The following is a 21,410-nucleotide window of genomic DNA, read 5'->3' on the forward strand; positions in this document are numbered from 1 at the left end:
TGAGTTTTGAGTATTTCTCCCCATTATTCGTTCAATAAATGTATGTAATGTATACTACCACGATGTACTCGATGTATCAATTAGCACCATAACTAAAATGAAAATCTTCACTATATTTTTATTAAGGTATTCTTTATTTGAGGATCCCATATTTTTTTAAAGGTATTGAGAGAGACGACATTGGCGTTCTAAGCTACTATTTCATTAGCAGACTAAGGTATAGTGATGATGCTATACTATAGTAGTCTGTAGTAGAATATACTTCAAATGCCAATCGACCCATTAGTACCTCTGATCGGCGCTCTGTTTGACAGGCTCGAATAAACCAACTAATCAGAGCACTTACAGCGCTTTCGTTTCGATTATTTTAAACGTAAACCAAACTCGTACTAAGGGTACTGTATAGCTACTATTAGAAGTAGTTATAAGAAGCCTCTGCTAATACTAAATAAGTTTTTAATGAATAAATATTTATAAGCTCCAGGTAGAAATGAAATACGAGTATTATTTTAAAACTTTTATTTATATCGTACTTATAAGTAAAATGCTATATTAAAATGCAAAAATACTCAGTAAGCTATCGCGTCTACCATTCATATAATTGAATGCATATTGTGTTATTATTCATTGGTCAAACACATCCGTTAGCTACATTATTAAAAAATACACTGCATTATATAAAATACATTATTTGGCTTCTACACGACAATATAAAAATACATTTGACAATCATTCGTCCAAAATACAATTTCATCTCCAATACATAATTTCGTTTTTATTTTATAAAATTTAGAATACATCTCTCGTTGAGTAAATCACATACATAATTATATTTTTTATTAATTTAGAATTTTAATAATACTTACGGAAGATAAGGAATAATGTATGTTTGTACAAAAATTAGTATTTCATGCAGTTTTAAGGCGATTACTTATTTGTGCGTCGAAAGTTCTTTCTTTCTTTAAAATCTGTACAAAAATACTTTCTAAATACACTTTCATTCATTCTTACAATATTTAAAGTACAATAAAAGCACTTATATACTAGTAATAACATACTAGTTTCCTTATAAAAAACGTATTATTTATTATATGTACTACATTTTTACAATAAATACTAAGTAGATGTCACAATTATAAAAAATAAGTTAGTTGCCCTATAATATATATAATTACAAAACACTACAATGTCGCACTCAGCTTTGAATATCAATATCACAGACAATTTTTATCAAAATTGTATCAAACTGTGTGTATCTAATACTTTTCGTTTGCTTTCATTAGTTTGGTTAGTTTCAATATACAAAATAACTTATTTATATGCAAATTTTAACCATATACATATTGGTTTTTATCAATTGCATATAAACTGTTATAAATAGCAAATCTAATGTTTTTACCTACTTTCTATAAAATACAAACATATCTTAAGTAGGCTTGTCTATTTTTTATTACAATCTTTCAGCAATTAATAAATGCAATGTTGAAATACTATAAATTATTGATAAAAATATATACATATTTGCATATAAAGTGATGCATATAGGCTTTAAAAATACAGTCCCAAAATATTTCATAATACTCGAATTTGTTTACACTTTAATAAAGTTGCATAGTTTAAACTTTAATCACACTTCATATGTATGTATATTGTATTTTATTAATTGTAAAGTTGACGGATCCAAGCAGTAAATAAATACTTAGATTCACGAAGAAGAAAAACTAATGAATTAGTTTCGTTTATTATTACGAAAAGCCATAATGTATGGTATTTTAGGTACCATGCTTGCTTCGTTTAAAGTCAATTCGTGAAAATTAGGACTTTTTACAATAATAGCTATCTATCTGTATGTACCTGTTTTATATCAATGCCTATAATTTCTTTGTTTCACGTAAGGCACACTTGAAACGATTGCATCTGAACTAGCTTTACTATTAAAAGCCTTTTGATGTACCTTTATTATGCCTTGTCAAATCATCGGAGTTTAATGGGAGTAAATAACCTCATTAATGATGACTTAGGTCTGTGTTTATACCGAATTACTTCGAAATGGGCAATATTTATCTGAAACATCAGACTGTAATATAGTAGCCAGCAATATTGCATACTTTTTCAAGCAATATTGCAGTTTTATTCCAGCCATTTGTCCTAATATTTTTGGTGTAGCCGACAACCATATATGGCCGGTATGACTGAATAATTAGGTACTAATAATGCAATATATTAAATTGCAGAAATATATTGACCCCGGCAGAAGCATCCTAAGGTTAGTATGTATGACCAACCTGTCTCAAAGAAATGGTAAATGTCTGTGTAATGTCATTAATAGATATGTTAGCGAGATAAATACTTATGTGAGTCTTTGACTTCACAGTTGCTGTAATGGCTGGACAACAGATTGCCATATAGCGATTTCAGCAAACCACACATTTTTGTTCCATATCTACATAGATTTTATGCTGTGTAGTATACTATGTGAGAGTATTTATAAACCGTACCCACAACGTAGGAGACAATTCTAGTGTGGGTAACGTTTTATAAGAGGCCTACATAGTGGAGTAGATGTCAGATGCACGGTTTGGCGCCTGCTGGTCGTGCAAGTCGCAGCAGGCGCATCGCAGTCAGCGAGGTGGACGCCGCGTCACCCGCAGCAGCACGGGCCCTGCACGGACATCCTTGAATAGACGGATCGCCTCTCCGTGTGTCAACCCTGCCGTACCACGACCGTTTACTGAGAGGATCTCGTCACCTGTAAAATAAGATAGGATGGTTCAATAAGTGAGAACTGAAATAATAGATAATATCTATCTCATTATATGGCAATAGGCTCACCCCCTATTACATGGGACTTATAACACAAATGGTGAAAGTGGGTGTATATTGTACAGTGGCATTACGTGCCGTAATGTGCACCTCTGCCTACCCCTTCGGGGATAAAAAGGCGTGACGTTGTGAAATAATAGATTTGAGAGACGTCATGATAAATAGAAGTAACTATATCTATAAAATACTCAATCACGCAACATTTAATCGTAATTAATACCTATTTAAGATATAATTAATGAGCAGCAGTGCCTTCGCAATTATTTTGTAACCGTTGCATCAATTAATTGCGTTTGCAACTGTATCTCTCCAAATACGGATATAAGAGCTCTACTCGATATGCAGAAAATGCTCTAATGATGCACTAGCTAATACTATTCATTACCCTAATTCCGTATCCATAATTGAACAAAGTTAGAATCAATAAATTAATGCAATGAATCGGTACTACGTACAAATTATACAGATATTTTGTAACTTCCTATTGATTAGCTATGAGGGCGTTGCGTTTGTGACTTAAAGGTAAGGTATAATAACTATCGAAGCAAAAATAATATGTAAATTAGTCAAACTTAGGTGGGTATCTACCTTTTAAACTTGCTGAGGTCAGCCTATGAATCTCTACTATGAGTATATATCTTACTATCATTTTCGAAAAGCTAAAGCTTAAATCTAATTGACATTTAAAAAAAACAAACGTAACTAAATATTACCAACATTACGATGTCTTAAGACGTACAAAAACTAATATTCAATTCAAAACTCAACATTTAGAACCGAGATTCCTAATAAGCACGCAAACATGAAAGAATCCAAATATCCTTTCACAAAACTGGTAATAAAACAAACATATTGTCTGTTGTCTGTACGTTCTGTTTCTGTTTGAAGACAAACTTGTTTTTGATGTTTTAAGTGTAAGTAATGAAGACACGACGCATTAAAACACGTTCGCCCTCTATCTTTATGACACCAGTTTAAAATAGTACCTACTTAAATAATGTGTTGTGTGATTCTATTATATACCCAGTTATAGTGTCATCGCAGACATTGGCAATCGAAAATGTCCTATATTACTTTTTTGAATCCTAAATCAATCTGTAGAACCTGTAGAACTACATAATGTACGCTAATTGTCCATTTTTTTGGTTTACATAAAGACATGTATTTTGGGGCTATCTATACGCTAATAGAAAAAACAATTTTAGTTTTGGCAACGTTATTCAATAAGGAGTGACACTATTCCTATACTGAAGTCTCTTAGAATGCATGCAAGTACGTAACGACTAGGAAATGAGAACATTTAGCACTTGCATCGTAATTTTTTTATTTGAAGGCAGTACCTTCATATTACAAGGGCGATCTAATTGCCACGCGCCAATGCTAATTAGATCCACTGTTTGTTCAACTGAATATAACCTTAAATTCTTGTTTATACTGCAAACAGCAGGTGTAAGTAACTGTTGAGTAATAAATATACAATGCAGCTGTCTTACAACAGTCGCTCTGGAATGTTCTGCACCTTTCTATGAAGTTTAATAATGATTAATGGTAAAAACAAAGGTTATCGCATGTTTTTCTAAACAATTGTGCGCAGACAATGGGTACTCAATAAACATTATTGGTCTAATAGGCCTAACATTTTATTCTTCAACTTAAAACGCTAATTGGAAAATTAAACAGGCACAAACAAACTTTCATCTTACGAGTAATTCAAGTTAATGCACCTTTTCTTACAACATTCAGTTGATTGATTGCTATCAACCGCTCATAAATCTCTAAACGGGTCAAGCAGTGCTTCAATAGCCATACATAATGCATTGGAAAACGTTGGAATCTGTGTCAAGATAATGATCGTAAACATTGCTCTTACCTTCTCTCAGTACAGATTCAGCAGCCTGGCCATTATTGAAAATAGTTTTCACAAAAATGCCCATGTCACCGCGCGGCGAGTCCCGCCCACCCACGATGCTAAAACCGAGACCTTTCCCGCCAGCTGACTTTGTAAACCGCACCTGTAACATTTAGGGTTAACATGAATACATGGCATTAAAATATTTACAAGAATAATATATAGTTATTTTATGTTACGCAATAAATGTCACAAATACCATAAATTCTTGCATACCTCAAAAGTGTGTGTATCTCGAGGTTCAGGAGCAGGTGGTCGCTTCCCTGGCTGAGTAGCGGCAGGTGGCGCGGGTGGCGGGCGTGCTGATCTTGGAGTCGCACTGACACGTAACTCGGCGACACCATTCCTCAGCTGTGTCATCGACTCCTGTCTAGACTGAACCCTCGGCAATCTATATGGTTCTTCCCATAACCTCTGAGAAGCATCACAGGGTAGCCGATTGTATCCGTTTCTATAAGGGACATCTAATTCTACATTCTCACTGTATGGTCGACGACTTCGTCCCTCTGAACTGTTTTTCCTTCTTTCAGGCACATAATTGTAATCAACTACATCTCGGCTTTCGTCTTCTTGACTAATAAGAGGTGCGCGGTCTCTAGATGTTGCAGAATCTTTGGCTGCTCTGTAAACGTTTGGTGAGCTACACCGCCTTCGAACTGATGCTGACTGGCGAGGCGGGGAGGGTGACGGCGGATGCCGTGTTGCAGTAGGACTAGGAACATAGAAAGTAGATGGTTGTTGTGGTGGTGGCGCCAACACGTCATGAGCAGACAGCGCTCGTCGTCGGAGGCCACCGCCAAGCTTTCCCAACGCACGAAGTAAATCTGGGGCACCACTAGTCACACGAAGGGATGCAGTAGTGTACACTTTTCCTCGATGTCGGAATGACAGTTTTGAAGGTGGTGCAGGGGAGCAGTGTGCTGGAGGTCTTGGTGGAGACGGTGAACAGCGCACTGGGCTCGGCTCACGGTTGCCTGATCCCGGCCGCAATCGTGAACACCGTCGTCGTAGTTTCCGCCATCTTTGGGACAGGTTAGCGTTCCATCCCTCTTCTGAAACATGAACAAATAGAAGGTTGTAGGGGATGACTGTTACATATCTACAGTGACCGTTACGTTACACATGTACGACACCATTATACAAGTTTCTGGAAGTCAAATCTAACATCATCCAGTTAATGTTCCGAATAAACGGAGGTAACGGCTTAGGTAAACGCCATTATCACCGTATATGGTTATATGACACATAAGGAAGTTACCTTTCTTGTTGGTGTCGGCGTCGGAGGCGTAGTCGTGAGCGCGCGGAGGAGGCGCGGGCGGCGACGCGGGCGCTGCGAAGCTATGTCGGAGCGGTGTCATGCGCAGCAGCCGGGGACGGTCGCCGCCGCCACCGCGGGAACCCCACGCTGGAGCACCCATTGTCATTTAACACCTGAAATAATGATGCAAACAATTATTGCTAAATATCGATTTCAGAAAAAAAATTGTTGCTAGCCATTGTTTCCATTTACTAATACATCAGATAAACCATAAAAACGGGTGATGCGTATCTAATACGGCACGACACCGTTTAGAACGATTTGTTTTATATTCTCTTTCTCAATACTCATTAAAGTTTCATTACTGAACGGTAAGTGTAAAGTATTTTATTAGGACAAATTGTAAAAGGCGAAGCCCAATAAGATTCCGCTGGCAAGTCATGGACGAAGTGGGTTGATGGGTACTCACAGTCGTGATTACTGTAGTTGGACTTAATAAACTAGAACCATCACGCACCGCTAAATATAGGAACCACTTGTGCTTATTACAAGCTTGATATAATTAGATGTGACTTTATGCCCACTTACATCTCGAGAGCGACTTCCACAAGTAAAAAAGGCATGTGCCCGTATTAATTAAATGTTTAAATATGCTTTAAAGCTGGTAGCCGTTGAGGATTATGGAGGCATAAACATTGACCACGGTGCCTCCCACACGGCGTGGGTTTAGGTCGGCAAACAACGACGTCCGGTCACCGGAGCCCTGTCGCATAACTTCAACAATTATGTCTAGTCGTGACCCACATAGCTCGTAAAATATTCGTTACCAGCGACCAGCGTCACTTCAATGAAGGGCATGTCACGATTTTACTCATTCAACGGATAAAAGTACTAATGTGTCGTACGTATCGCCGCGTCGCGTTAATTGACACAGTTGGTTAATCTGTTTTTATTTCATTAGCTCTAATAAAATGAAGTTATTTATAAAACTTTACTCGTGTTCTGTACATTTGGTACATGTCTACATTTCAATTATAGACTACCATTAAATCGTTTGCTTGGAATAGACAGATGTTATTGTAATTATAGCACCGAACCCAAACATTGTTTCGTCTGACTGAGTAGGAGTTACCGAGTGCCTCTTGCGGATATCCGCTCCGGCAGACTTACGCACCACTCATACTAAATAGTTGAGGCGCACTTGATGCACTCTACCGTCTCTACACCGTCTACGGTTTTATATATTTACGACCATGAAGTAATTATTATATACAACCGTTTTATTTGATGGTTCGGTGAACAGAGCTCGCGTGCGTTACGACTAGTTAGATTTGTTTTCAGTGTGCACCAAACCAGTTAACGTACAAACAGTTTCTGCTACAAATTGTGGGAACATGTAAGAGGAATTTCTGATCGAATTATTGTGCATTTATAAACATTTTTTCTGCTGTAACATAATCATAATTGAGTAGTTAATATCAGAGCTTGGTATTTAGACTTGAATCGCAGCAACGAACTAAGTTTACAAGGACAAAAATATCCCAGGATTTAGACATTTGTAGATAAAATAAATAAGAATTACATATATAGTTTTCAGACTGGATAGTTGAGGATAAGGGGACCAAAATTAATCTCTGGGGACCGTACAGAGTTGTAGACACTATAAAAATACTAGTGAGTAATTAAATTCCCGTGTTCTAATACCGAGGGTGAAACTTTACGACCGAAGGGTTTGTGGTCTAACAAAAACAAGGGATATTTTTGTTGACCAGCTCTGAATTGGAGCTGGAATTCAATATAGAAGTTGGATTAAAATATCGAATGGACAATGGTGAACAGTTATACCATTCATAAGTTCGATATTCTTCCAGTTACAATACAAAACAAATTACTGTATCATAATAGGACAATGAGTAATATACATGCGCAGTAATAATTAATGAATGGATTAAACTAAGTTTAAATGGATTAGGAAGTATTTATTTCATTATTATTTAAATGATTCACATTTTCTTAGGATTGTGAGGCAAATTCTGCTTATAAAACAATTAAAATATGCGTCATTTAAAACAATTAATATACAAGAGACATAAAGTCAGAGATATGAGTCAAGTGCCAGTGCCATCATTAAATTAAGTTAAAGCGTTAATAAGTTCACATGGAGTTCAACCTCATATACCTGGGCTATAGTAACATTTATTGTTACGACAGTGAAGTAATTTGATAGCCGACAATAAAACTGTAAAATACAGTTTTGTACAAAACAATAACACTCAACTAGTTTATCCAGTGCACGGTGTAGGAAATTGGCGTTAATTTCTGCCGGCGCGGTACCGTTGCGAGCCGAATTTGGCAGCGATGGCAGTGTCGCTGCCACTTCGCTGGTCACTGATCTTCCGGTGTTTCGGCGCTCGATGACACTTCCAGTTACGGAAGCAACATTAAAATTTCCCTGATCAATCATCACGTTCGGTTAATTAGCTACTGTCATTCTCAACGATAATGGCGCCTCGATATGTCTGACATAGTTAAAGAGACATCAATGGAGACGCGTTGAAATCATAACAGGTTACTCCCACGCTTTTGCCGTGTCGTGTTTGGGATAGTTTTTGCCGTAAAGCTAACAACGTTCTCGTTCGTACAATAATAATGATCTATTAAATCTTAATTTTCCTGTTGTGTCGTACGTTATTAAGTTAGTGTCGCACGCAACTTGATAAACGACGTCATTTTCTTAAAATATAAAAACTAAACCTAGTCACTAGCTAATAATAAAGTGTGAAAACAATAGAGTCATCTCCTGGAATAGTCGTTTCATATAATACTTTTTATTGAATTCTCATTTTCCTTATTGAGCTTTATTTCTTTTGGAATGTCTAACGTAATAAGAATAATGGAACGTTTCTTCTATAGATTTGCATCACGGGATATAAATAATTAATGTTTTTAAATGAGGTGTTGCCCTTTGTGCGTGACAAAATGAAAGGCGGAATTCATAGTATCAGCAGATGGGTGGGTCTGGGAGCACGGGCACCTCAATTGTTCCCTAGCGGCCCTTCTTTGAACTCAAGTGGCCGCCATTAAGGCCTGAATCCATTAGTTGTTCATTCCACGGGAGTTTAAGTGTTCTCGACCGCCTCAATGTGACGTGTGAACCGGCAAAGCAACAGTCCCTCTGTTATCTGCAGATCACTAGACTGGGATATTGAAATGAAAGTTATTTTGGATTTATCTATACATATAATAAAATCGTAGAAAAGTGCTGTCTGTACATTGAAAATAAAAATAAAAAAAATAGCCGGGGTTATTGTTATGTCGATGTCGAACCCAAAAATGTAATTAACTTTTTTTTTGTCTGTTTGTCTGTTTATCTGTTTGTCTGTTTGTCTGTTTGTCTGTTTGTCTATGCGCGCTAATCTCAGAAACGGCTGATCCGAGTTGGATGCGGTTTTCACGAATATATTGTGGTATGCTTCAATTTACATTTAGTGTTTGTTTTATGTCAATCGGTTCATAAATAAAAAAGTTATGTCAAATTAAAGAATCACGTCGAACACTATTCTATGCTTATACCAATAATCTCCGCAACTATTTGACGGATTTGGTTGAAATTTGGTACAGATATAGTTTAGAACCTTAGAAAGGACATAGGATTTTTATTTCAAAAATCAAAAAATAAAAAATAAATTTATTCCGGACATACAGCGCATGTTCAATTCCGTACTATAAGTACGAAATTGAACAATAGTGGTCCTGCTGTTTCGTATATTCTAAATTGGTTTCGTTGTATTTGTCAATTAATAATTTTATTAGTTGGGTTTTCCTGGTTTTCTGGTTAAACTATTTAACGTAGGTTTAGTTTGATATCGATTATTAATAGTTACTGTAGTTAGTTTTTTTAATAAAATTGTAAGTCTAATTTATAAATTAATTAGATTAGATTTCGTCGTTTCTTTTAAATTATTTAGTTTAAGCTTGGTTATTATAGCATAGAGGATAGGTTGTAATATAATTTCTTTTTTAATTGTTATAAATTCGTAATTCGTAGCTTTCTTTAGTTTTAAGTTAGTTTTCATCTTAAGTTCGGAAAGATTATAATATTTCTTTAGTTTAAGTCCATTTTTAAACTATTTTTTCAATGCCCTAAGTGAGTATACATCTATTAAATTCAAACGCAGAGCTCATTATGTTGATTTTTGAAGAGTTCTGGAATATCTTCCACATCTCATTTTTGAAGAGATCCCGCGAGATCGGGAACTATGTGGTTAAAACCAAAAATTTGCCGGAAGTCACTATTCCACGCGAACGAAGTCGCGGGCAAAAGCTAGTACCAAAATAAATGTCAATTCCTCAGTATGTATTAACTACGTCTACATATAGCACGTAAGTTACTGAGACAGTTCTATACGAACTCGTCTCGCTTGGACTATTAAGCAGACTCTAAGCGGTGTTGTTCGATTATTCAAAACGTATACAATCAGCCCAGTGATGTGGTTACATTAAGTTATTAAATGTAATAAATAGGTATCGCGGTTGAGCATCAAGGTTAAGAGCATAAAGCAAACCTGATATCGTTGCTATACTTTATTATTAACTATAGCTTTATATTTTGTTCTAGACCTAGGTATTTAATTTATTAGCAAAGACAAGTCATTCGGCCATACAATATAGTTGTGGGAATTTATGGTTTATATAACGTAACTGTTAGGTGGCCATGTTGCGCCCACACTTATTAACCAAACTAAGATTTATGCGCGACTACGAGAGCGATAGTGGTACAATAGGCCCTAAGGAATGTGACCCGAGTTTTGTTCGTTACCTACATCAGCGTCGCCCCTTTCATATAATCAATTCATGGTATGAACGACCGTGATGTAATAATAAAGGGTTTATGATCCCGACATGTTTATCGCGGGGTGTGAATCAACTGTTCTTTTATAATTCATATGCATATTTTGAAATCAACGTCTGAATTAAATATTATATACATACTTCAGTTTATTATTATTTTAATGTGTAGTTTATTATTGTTTAACTGTGTGCGATACGTTAAATAAAATAGAATTACAAGCACGATAGAGAAAGACAGTTAAAACAAAAGTGAAGAAATGATGTCATAAAGTCGGCTAGAAAACAAACAAAAGACGAAAGCGGCAATAGTAATCACGAAGCCGTTTGAAAATAATAATGTTTCGGTACAGTTTATAGCGTTATTTGTAATTTATGTGCACAAGTAGGCCGGCACTAGTCGGCTGTAGTCATCAGCACGGTGGATCTGTCTGTCTGTACAACGATATTGTCTGCTATAGAATTATGAAGCGGGTAGATCCCGCGCTCTACATCTCACTTCATCGAACGAATCTGGGAAATTCTCTCTCTTTCTATTATCATTGTTTTTCTCAGAAGAAATCTGTTCCAATTTCATTGTTATAGTTAAATAGGTGTTTGTACAAAGTTCCGTGTAATAGTACAAATAAATGTACACAAATTAAACACTTATTGCAACTGGTACTACATTACTTAATTATAATATCGTGAATATTCATTGCTTGTAATAGGTATGCGAAGTATACCTTAAGGTTTAAGTAATTGTAGTCGTTTATTCAATGTTTAAAGTAGAAAGAACAATAAAATTCCTTGTTAAAATATTTCAAATTTAAATGCATTATGAACGATGTCATTACGTGTATGCAAGTTGTTGTTTGCAATTTCATTTGAAGATTGGAACTAAATGGCGATTACGGTAGTAGTTTTCTTGTTTGCTTAAAAAAGAGGTTACTCGTATCTAGATACATGCGTGTGGTCACTGGGGATGTGCCGTAACAAGCGTTGCACCATGGGGGCTACGGAGCAGGTCTAATTAGAATTTGGTGCCCGTGTATACGTGCCACCGCCGGCGTGGTTTTAGTAAGGTAAAAATCCCACACTCCATAGTCTTTCTCCCCAAAAAGCTAGGCGCCTTTTGAAGGTTTCTCCCGTAATCAAAAAAGGTCCATAAAAGCAAAAAACTCTTTGCTATAAAACCTACTGATGAAGTTGTATTTAGAATGTTATGAACATGACATATTATGTAGTACAATATCGAATTCTTTTAAGTTTGGAAAGGGGTCACCTGAACTAGATAGATATACACACACACTACTTCACCATTCATACAAATATTAACACTAGAAAACAAATGTTTTCTTTTTCATTAGAAAAGCAGGTCTGGTATGCAGGCTCTTGTGAATCACATAATTTATTCAAAAATATTCTACATGACAATGTTCATGAGCTAAACGTTTGAGCTTCCTAATACGATACATACATTGAATGGAAACCGCATCGTTAAGACAACAAAGAAGTAAATCCAAAATGGTGCCGAATAACTAAACTATCTATTTATTGAACAAGCAAATGACGGATTCGTTGAATTCTCTAAAATTGGAAGAACATTTCAATGTCATTTGATAAAGAAACTACTTACCTAAACAAAATGTATTTCAATTTACAGGAAAATTTATTAAATTCAATTTAATTTCTAAACTTGTTTATTAAATAACAATAAGTTTCTTTGAAATTTAGTGTTGGTAGGTTACATATCACATACCTACTTCAACGGTCTATGTTTGTTTGCCATATAAAAATAACTCATGAGCTCTCCCGATGACATAATGGCTTGAAATAATATTTGTTATGCACTTTTACACTTCTGGGTATTTCATATTTTTATAATTGAATATATTTCTATTGAAACTCACGAGTGCAAGTTAAGTGCAAAGTGTAAATATTTGTTTTGTTCTACATATACATGAAGAATGACCTCTTCTTGCACTCTTATGAGTGCAAGAGTTAATAGGTGCAGTTGAGGTGGGCTTTTCTGGTTTTCTTCTCAACCATGGAAAAAATGGGAAAGAAATAGGAGTCTAATTTATCTATAACATAAGTACCTATCTTCAAATGATGCACAGCTATTTCAAATAGTACCTAATAGATATTTCTACTTTCCTCCAATTTTTGGCAAACGTGTGAGAAAGACGAACCATTAATATTATTTTATTGGACTTGGACATATGAAACTTCATAATAAACGTTAGTACTAAAGTATGTTATGGTCGTACGACGTCCGAACGTTTAATGTTTCAATTGATGGATGAGTGACAGCTGCAATTTTCGCCGTAAGAAACGATGCCGTATGTAGGACAACGTGTAGGGTTTCACAAGACTAAAGAGTAAAAGCACAGTAAAAGTAAATTTTATATAAGAATCAGGTGAACGCGCTACGTTCATATATTTTATAGGTATACAGTAAAAAAGTTGGTAATTTTCTTTTTATGCTCGTTATACAGTGACTATGACGCCTCGTTTTCGAATGTATTATATCCATCTTTTGTATAAATTCCAGGTTTTTAATGAACCGTTTTTATTTACAATAGCTTCATATAACAAAAGCATAACCAAACTAGATCAAATAATAATATGCGTCAGCTTGTATTGGTATTACCTACTTATTTTTAAAAGAAAGTGGAATGAATTTTGTTATTAGAAATAAATCAATTGTATCGTGCGACTGTGACGAGATATTAATAGAATTTTCTTTGTTAATATACTTTCGAGTTGTTTTAAAATGACAAGGTAACTTGAGTAGAAACTTTTATGGTGTTTAGTTACACATACACGTGTGTGTCATCTATGATAATTAGACCGTTTAAAACATAAAAAAAAATGTCTAACCATCTATCAAATATTTGAGGAAGGAATAAATAAAGATGAGTTAAATATTTACATGTTTTTTTATATAACTACGCTATAAACAAAGCTTACAGGCCATTTGATGGCAATGGTTATTGCAGCAGCATGTAGATAAAATTAGAGGCATCGCGACCATCTAGAATGTAATGCCTTTCCCAAATAGCTTACTCTAAATACAAATGGATGCTTAAAACAAAAAAAAAAAAATTAAAAGTATCACGAACATTCATTAACTCTTCGAACTACAGTATGTTATCAGCTCACTAATAAGGTTAACTTAAGAACACGAAACTTTATAAGTTAAACTGTCTTTCGTCATTACATTACACAGAGAAATCTTAATACAGCCTTAATGAAGATATAATTACTTCGGCCATATCTACAATTGTTATCTATTCAGCCGGTAATTGGTCCATGAGAGCCCTACTTACATGTCTCAGTTAATCAAAGAGGTTATTGTCTAGATTATCGGCGTGGGAGACCCGGAATATGAGGCGATGTACCAGTACTACGCATGTCTTAGTACTACTTTGTCTTGTCTGATACTGCGTGTGTGATGTAGTATTAGTTAGTAGGTAGGTATACATGTTGAATGAATTGTGATGGCAATAAGTAAATCATAATGTTATAGAAATTTTGTAAAGTTAAGTTCTAGAATTTGGTGGGAAACCGCAGGTATTTCATTAAAAATTATTCCGGATGTTGTAATCGAATTCTTATCATCGTAAGCGTTATTTCAGAGCCATAGAAGGTATATACATATAATTTCACCCCGTCTAAATACATAAGTAAATCAAGGTATGTATCATTTACTGTCAGAAAATTTCAACAATTTTATTACTATTTGTATAAATCTTCAGTATTAGGTATCTATCTATAAATAAATTGTCAAGATCTTACTTCGACATTTTAGTGTAGAGACAATATCGAATATTGGAAAAATACTGAAACAATATTACGTAAACCGTGACCGTGACTTCTGAAAAAGTACTAGAAACTTCATCGTAATGATGTTTTTTGTTTACTCAAAATATGCTATTAGGTACTCTATTGTTTTAGTTGATTGCAAAATTCGTGTAATATAATACTTATTCAACTAAGTACAGGATATTACGTTGACAGATTTTTTGTTCATTTAATTTGTTTTCTTTTGTATGGTTGAGAAAACAAAACGTTTTTATACAGCTGGTTATTGCTTATGGTGACTTTGCCAGCTGTTGATGTTACCTAATATGAAATGTATGTTGTTGGTGATTATTTTTGTGTTTAGGTCTTTGTTTTACTGTATTACTGACTATGAGATTTAATGAATACAGTTTTGGTGACATTCTTGATTCAGCTACAATGTGCACAGTTCTGACATATAGAGGATGCATTTTTCCACAATAATATTCAACTGAGAACCACCATGTCATGGAAGGTACTTATTATCATATTATTACACTAAAATCCTAAAACTGTGAAGCAATAATTACAACAACGACGTAAATATTAATTAGCAAAACTCAGTCTTTGATCTTTAAGACTCTGTTAGTCTTTTGGTCTATACATTCTTTGGCTTCTATATAATATTAAATGGCTATTCCATTTAATATTGCATAGAAGCCAATTTAAGTGAGTAAATACTTGTGGTTATTTCAATTGTATGTGCTGCAATGAAAAATTGCACTTGTCTTATTACAGTTCTCATTTGTCGAAGTAATTTGCATACATATTATTAGGAAATTCCACGCTGTTGTGCAAAATTATCGAATTTAATGGAACGAATCAATTGCTAGAACATACCTACTAGCAGTGACGAAAAATTCGTCAAGCATTCTTTGCAAAAACTAATTTCATATGGTTACATAAGTAATGTATGTACATTTGTTATAAATTAATTGTGGTCGACTGGCTCGTTTGTGTGCTGTTTGTAAGTGACACTACCGAGCTTGGGGTACTCTGTTCAATACCTAATGACCTTATTGCTTTACCTTATTGCACTTTTATCAAAATCCTGTCTCCTGTAAGTAAATAAACAGGTTTGACAAACATTTTAATTTAAAAAAATCCGTAAGTAGAGCAAAGTATCGTCGAATATTCGCATTTTTTTATTATTTTCTCAAAGGAAAGGTTTCAAAATATAAGGTTTTTTAAGGGGGTATAGTCATTCAATATCTTGTCCCACCTTAGGTGAGGCGATGCGGAGTGTCAGCCTCTTAAAAATTGATTGCACTAAACGCATTTGATTTGATATGAGTAAATGAATTGTAGAATCGTGTAGCATCGACGTGAGTACTCTACCTAGTACACATTTGTTAAACAATTGCCGTAATGTTATGATGATTGTACGCAAGCAATGTTATAATATTCAATTGTCACAATCGGAGTAACGTCATGAGCGTAAGTAGTATAGATTATAAAATATTATTGTTTACATTTTCCTGGATCGCGTAATGTAATTGAATGCGTAGGAGTTGAGATTGGCCGTATTGAAGGAGACTTCGCGTTAGTATTGATTGTGACGGGACTTTATAGTAGAATTTTCCTTTAAAAGGTTACTACCAAAGTCATGTTACACGTCATATTAAGAATATTTTCCTGAAAATCTAGATGATATAACATATATTAATTAGTGTCTACCTATCTACCTCTACACTTTACACATTGTTTTTTTTTCCAGCTGATTTACTGGTATAGTGTATAGGTAAATACGAGTACCAATGCAGAAAGGAAAATATGAACTCAACATTAGCAATACCGATTATTCTCAATGGCTCATACACCATAAATGACAAATAAATAGCCATATTCATAGGCATTAATTTGTTATTTATTTAAAGCTGGCATAAAGCGATGATGATCCAATTGCGGTTATGAATCAATCATCTCTGCTCTGAATGGAACTTTCAAGTACCTACCTAGATAGAAGTACAGACGCTAGTCACACTTCCCCTGTAGTGCAGGAAACATTGAACTTTATTATAAAAACTTAGAGTTGAATATCGATTATAGAAATGTAACTGTTTGGTATACGTTGATGTGCAGGCATTTGAAGGTATATTTTGGATGTGCGTGACTACAGCACAGTTGCTTTCAAAGGTTAGAAACGTTAAAATCCATGTCGGAATCATAAAGCACGTCAAATGTTGCAAAGTGCACTCTCGATTGGTATAGATCAAGGATATTTGAAACATGGAAGAAACAATCTAATGATTTGATTGCTAAGATTCATATTTAAATAAATGCAAAAAGGTCTATTATCTGTAATTAAGTTATTTGCAGCTGGCTGGCTATCATAAATTCATTATGTTCTTCATGGTACTGAGCAGAGAAAAACAAAATGGAGGCACAGCTGCAAAATCGATTTCAATTGACATTTGTTAAGAGTTTGTTCATTTCTTATTTGCTTTGATTTTGATACGGATCTTGCACCCGCATCTTAACCAGATTTTTTTATAATGGCACCAACATGGCAAATGATTTTGAAAATTAAATGGCCGTTTATCACGGTCTAATCAATGGACCTGACTGCTTAAAAGTCAATGCTAAGTAATCTGTGAGAGCAGTGAGAATTGGTCTGATTTTAAAATCGATTTTCGCTGTATTTACAAATCAAATGACTATTTCGCAAATATTTATTTAGCAACCATTTGATTTCAGTGACAAAATCGAATAGTTATAGTCACTGTCTTTAATATCAAGAAACAAAAGAGTTTAAAAAACACATTCATCAAAGAAATCAGCTTGATGATGATGTGCCTACTGCAATGGTGATAAAAAGACAATTTATTGAAAAGCTTTTTATTAAATTTGAATATGTTACTAATCTTCTGGCCCACACTTTGGCTATAATTGGTAAATCCTGTCTGAGTTCTCAATAATAAACCCGGTTTCCATCTAAGGTGATGCAGAAAACTTAATAACTGCCGTTTTAAAGATGCAATATGTATATTGTATGTATTATAATTTTTAGACATCCGTGTCGACTAGTGTTTGTAACGGTCTCCATTCCTTATAGTTTTAGCCGTTAATTCAAACGATACTTCTGATAGCTTAATGTTTATAGGAAATTGATTGTTTGTTCGTTTTATGTTTATACGATAAACATGATATGAACATAATGCCAGCACAGAAATAATTACAGTAGGTTACAGAATCTACGACTATGAACTGGGCACTATTAGTCTCAACGCTAGTTTAGAAAGCCCTAATAGTTATTTTATACATCTGGGAATTTTATAAATTTAGGAAAGAACTCTTAGTACTCTACTTGTTCCCATTCGACTAATAACTTAATAACTCAATCAAATAATAATAACAACACATAAACACATCGTACTCAAAACACGTTTTAAGAAGATTAGGCGCCATGTATTCAAGTATTTATTATAATGCAGATGGCGCACAAAACGGCCAAATTAATAGATCTAATCTTTCGTATCATTTGCACAACAATATCATCTAAATATCTACTAGAGATTAATCGCTCTAATGGATTGATGCAAGTCACAATAGGAACCGCAACATGCATACGGTATAGGTAATGAAAGAGGGTGCGGGATGAATGCACGCCGCTGACGGGGCACAAATAAACTGACCACAAAATCAAGCGATAATAAACCTTATTACTAAGTACTAAGAACTTTAGCAACCGCAAAATATTTTTTGGTGTGGTTGTCTGCTGAAGTGTGGCGGGCGAGGGTTCAAACTACGAGGGAGCATAGAAAAGCGAACGAAACGATACGTTATTTTTTGTGCAAATATTTTTTAAGCATCTATTTATATGTTTCCAGATGATTGAAGTTGGTATATTTAATTTTGAATGCGAGATAGCAAATATCATTTTTAATGTTTGTATTTTTTGTATTTAACGGTCTTTTTGGTAATGACAACAAAGGATACTTCAACAAACATCAGCTGAAAATATGTAGAGACAACGGTGCACTGAAAACAGAACAGTATTTCCCTAATCGAAATAGATATTCTAATGGGCCTAATGGTTTTAGAACACAGATTTAAAAACCAACGGTTTATTTTATGATTGCAGACATTTACATAAACAACATATGATCCACTAATTGCTTTATCGATATCGTTTATCGAGACCATTTAAAACAGTTAAAAGAAAAACTATTCTAGAAACCCTAAAATTGAAGAAAAATTTAAATAAAATGACAATATAAACAATGAAATGTAAACGATTCTTACCTTACAAAGTACAGACGAATTTATCCAAAAGATCGTTCAGTTGGCACAATAGTTTTAAAAGTGATACCATGTCGGATTGAACTTTAAAAAAATATTTTCATACACTGACACAGGCACTGCAATAATAATGCACTCGATTGTACAAGATATCGATCGTGACGTAACGAGAATGCACACGATCTAAGCCGGTAAGCGCTGCACAGCGGCACGTTCGTCTCAGACGAATGTCGAATTAATACTAACATAACCTCAAATTTACGCGCCGCTCGAGAAATTGTTTATACCGTCTGTACACCCATAAATGGGGTTCAGTTGCGAAAAGGAAGGAAATATTAAAAGGCCCCTTGTAAGACAGGGACAGAACGTTAACAAAGGTGTATTATAATGGGGGAGCCGACTGTACTACGGCCGCGTTTCTCGTTAACTGGCGTCCTTTATTACTTATTTAAAATAAAAAGTAAGGGATCACCTTATTTAATTAGTACAGGTGATTTTTTATGTATTAAAACAGTGGCATACGTTAATTACCACTGAAGTTTCATAATTGATTTAGGTAACATAAATTAATTTTAGTGCTCTGTTGACAATATAAACATGTTATTATTTTATTAACTCGTCTTTTTTTTTATTTTATTTTTTTGAGGTTAGGGCGTACAGCGCCACCCACACTTCACGAGTCTTTATAGTAATCACATGTATCTGGGAAAACGAACCCTTATTAATTGGGTGAAAAATCGAACAAAGCCAAAAAATACTACTTCTTTATGTTATTTCGATACCAAAATAGCAAAGAAAACGTTATCTAATCTTGAATTTTGCGATGATTTCATAAAAAAATAAAAACATGTGCAGTCAATATAATGGCAAGTGGCACTTGAGCGTTGAGACAAGTTGACGACAAAAAATCTTTTATTGCGTTGCGATGTACCTGCGCAGTGCGCACGTCTCCCCTGGGTCCGCTCGTTCCCATCCCATAGAAACCATTGAAGCGTGAGGAATGAATGATTTTAAACACCCGCTAACAAATACCTGCTTTAAATTCTTCCCGCTTTGTGGAACCTGTATCAACTATTCATTTATTGTCTTCTTTATTGCTAAACATACATATAGAGAAATATTGCATACAGAACGGATGTATTAGGATCAACAATTATTATTCATTGTGATAAAAAAACAATAAGTCAATTTCTGCGAAACGCTTTAGCTATAGACGCAAAAAACTATTTGGATCATCTGGTATACTGCTAATCTCAATGACAATGTTTTCTTATAAGGCAGCGTCGTCATTGGTAACAGAAGGTATTAATAATTCTATTTTAGTTATTGATGAGTGAAAGATAAGGCCAAGGTCTGTTAATAAGTCTGTAGGAGGAGAGCCCACGTCTCACGGCAATCCGTCTCGCAAGTCGCACCACTCATCGGCGCCCGCGAGGCTGACGCTGACATATTATTTTATCGAAGAACAAACAAAAGCTGGTTTCTAAGAATGGGATAGGTCCTCATTATCAAATAGTACACACACTTATGCTGCACATGTTTAAGTTATTTCTAAGCTACGAGCTTCGTTATCGATGTGATAATATTTGTTTTACTTAGAAAGAATGTGACCACATTAAATCTCAATCAAGTTTAAAGTAATCTTACAACGTCCGTTTCCAATTTTTAAAGAAATTAACTCTAAACGATTAAACCGCAGCTATTAGTTTCCGCAGTTAGTTTGCCTTTATAGCTCTATTCCTTGCATAAATATTTATAGAATGCTAAACATGAAATTAACAGCGTTTAATATTTAGCAGGCCTCCTTGACCTGAATGACCTTTATAAGGTATTTGTCAAGTCCATAAAGGTAAGGGGCTTAACGATCGTGTGTTGACTGGGGAACGTAGCGGTCGCGGTGGCGCGTGTTTCCTGCGTGTGCGCACCGTCTGGCGGGAGGGGGCACGTGCACGACTCCCAGAATGCGTGTCGTAAACGTTAGCTAGCCATGTTACTTCAAATATAGCATGCTCCATACAATAACACACACATAAACTTTATTTAAACAAGAGGTCCTGTTAAGCTAAACAAGTCAAACAACACGTTTGTTACATTACTTCATAAGAGTGAGAAGTTAAACACAAAAGCTAATTTTTAGCCCGCATTCAATGGATTTCGATGGTAATAATCGATTGTGGAGTTCAAAACAAAAAGTTGGTTAGAATCGATCAAGCGTTACGTGGACCCACATGTGAGATCTACTGATAGGAGCATTAGGAGCCCGCTGTATAGTGTTGTGATATAAACCCGCCTGTAGGTGTGGGCGGTTTATTTTGTTTAGACCCTTCTAAACACGACGAGCAGTGACTGAAGGCGTCTACATGGCGGCGATCGAATTTGTGTTTATTAAAATAAAGCGTCACATCGCCCCTCGGTGAATGTCTTGATCAAATACAAGAGTTAAAATCAAACATGACGAACCTACCTTTCTGTAGAATAGATTAGGTTTTCCGTAATCTTCAG

The 21,410-nt window shown here is 35.0% G+C and overlaps 1 protein-coding gene across 1 annotated transcript; it reads right to left on the minus strand.

Moving 5' to 3' along the window:
* Positions 1-504: 504 nt before the first annotated feature.
* Positions 505-19,154, minus strand: LOC118276019 (serine/arginine repetitive matrix protein 1). The gene is made up of 5 exons (XM_035594151.2): positions 18,912-19,154; positions 5,991-6,163; positions 4,949-5,784; positions 4,694-4,835; positions 505-2,749 (listed from the first exon to the last, which is right to left on the minus strand). The coding sequence occupies exons 2-5, from the start codon at positions 6,154-6,156 to the stop codon at positions 2,622-2,624; spliced, it is 1,272 nt and encodes a 423-aa protein (XP_035450044.1). The 5' UTR covers positions 6,157-6,163; positions 18,912-19,154; the 3' UTR covers positions 505-2,621.
* Between the last annotated feature and the right edge of the window lie 2,256 nt (positions 19,155-21,410).

The sequence above is a fragment of the Spodoptera frugiperda genome, chromosome 15, assembly GCF_023101765.2.
Source record: "Spodoptera frugiperda isolate SF20-4 chromosome 15, AGI-APGP_CSIRO_Sfru_2.0, whole genome shotgun sequence".
Lineage (NCBI taxonomy): Eukaryota > Metazoa > Arthropoda > Insecta > Lepidoptera > Noctuidae > Spodoptera > Spodoptera frugiperda.

Coding starts and splice junctions, on each gene's coding strand:
- LOC118276019 (XM_035594151.2), bottom strand. CDS start 6,156: ATGACAATGGGTGCTCCAGCGTGGGGTTCCCGCGGTGGCGGCGGCGAC. Junction 5,785..5,990: donor CGCCGACACCAACAAGAAAG/GTAACTTCCTTA, acceptor TTCATGTTTCAG/AAGAGGGATGGAACGCTAAC. Junction 4,836..4,948: donor GAGATACACACACTTTTGAG/GTATGCAAGAAT, acceptor TAAATGTTACAG/GTGCGGTTTACAAAGTCAGC.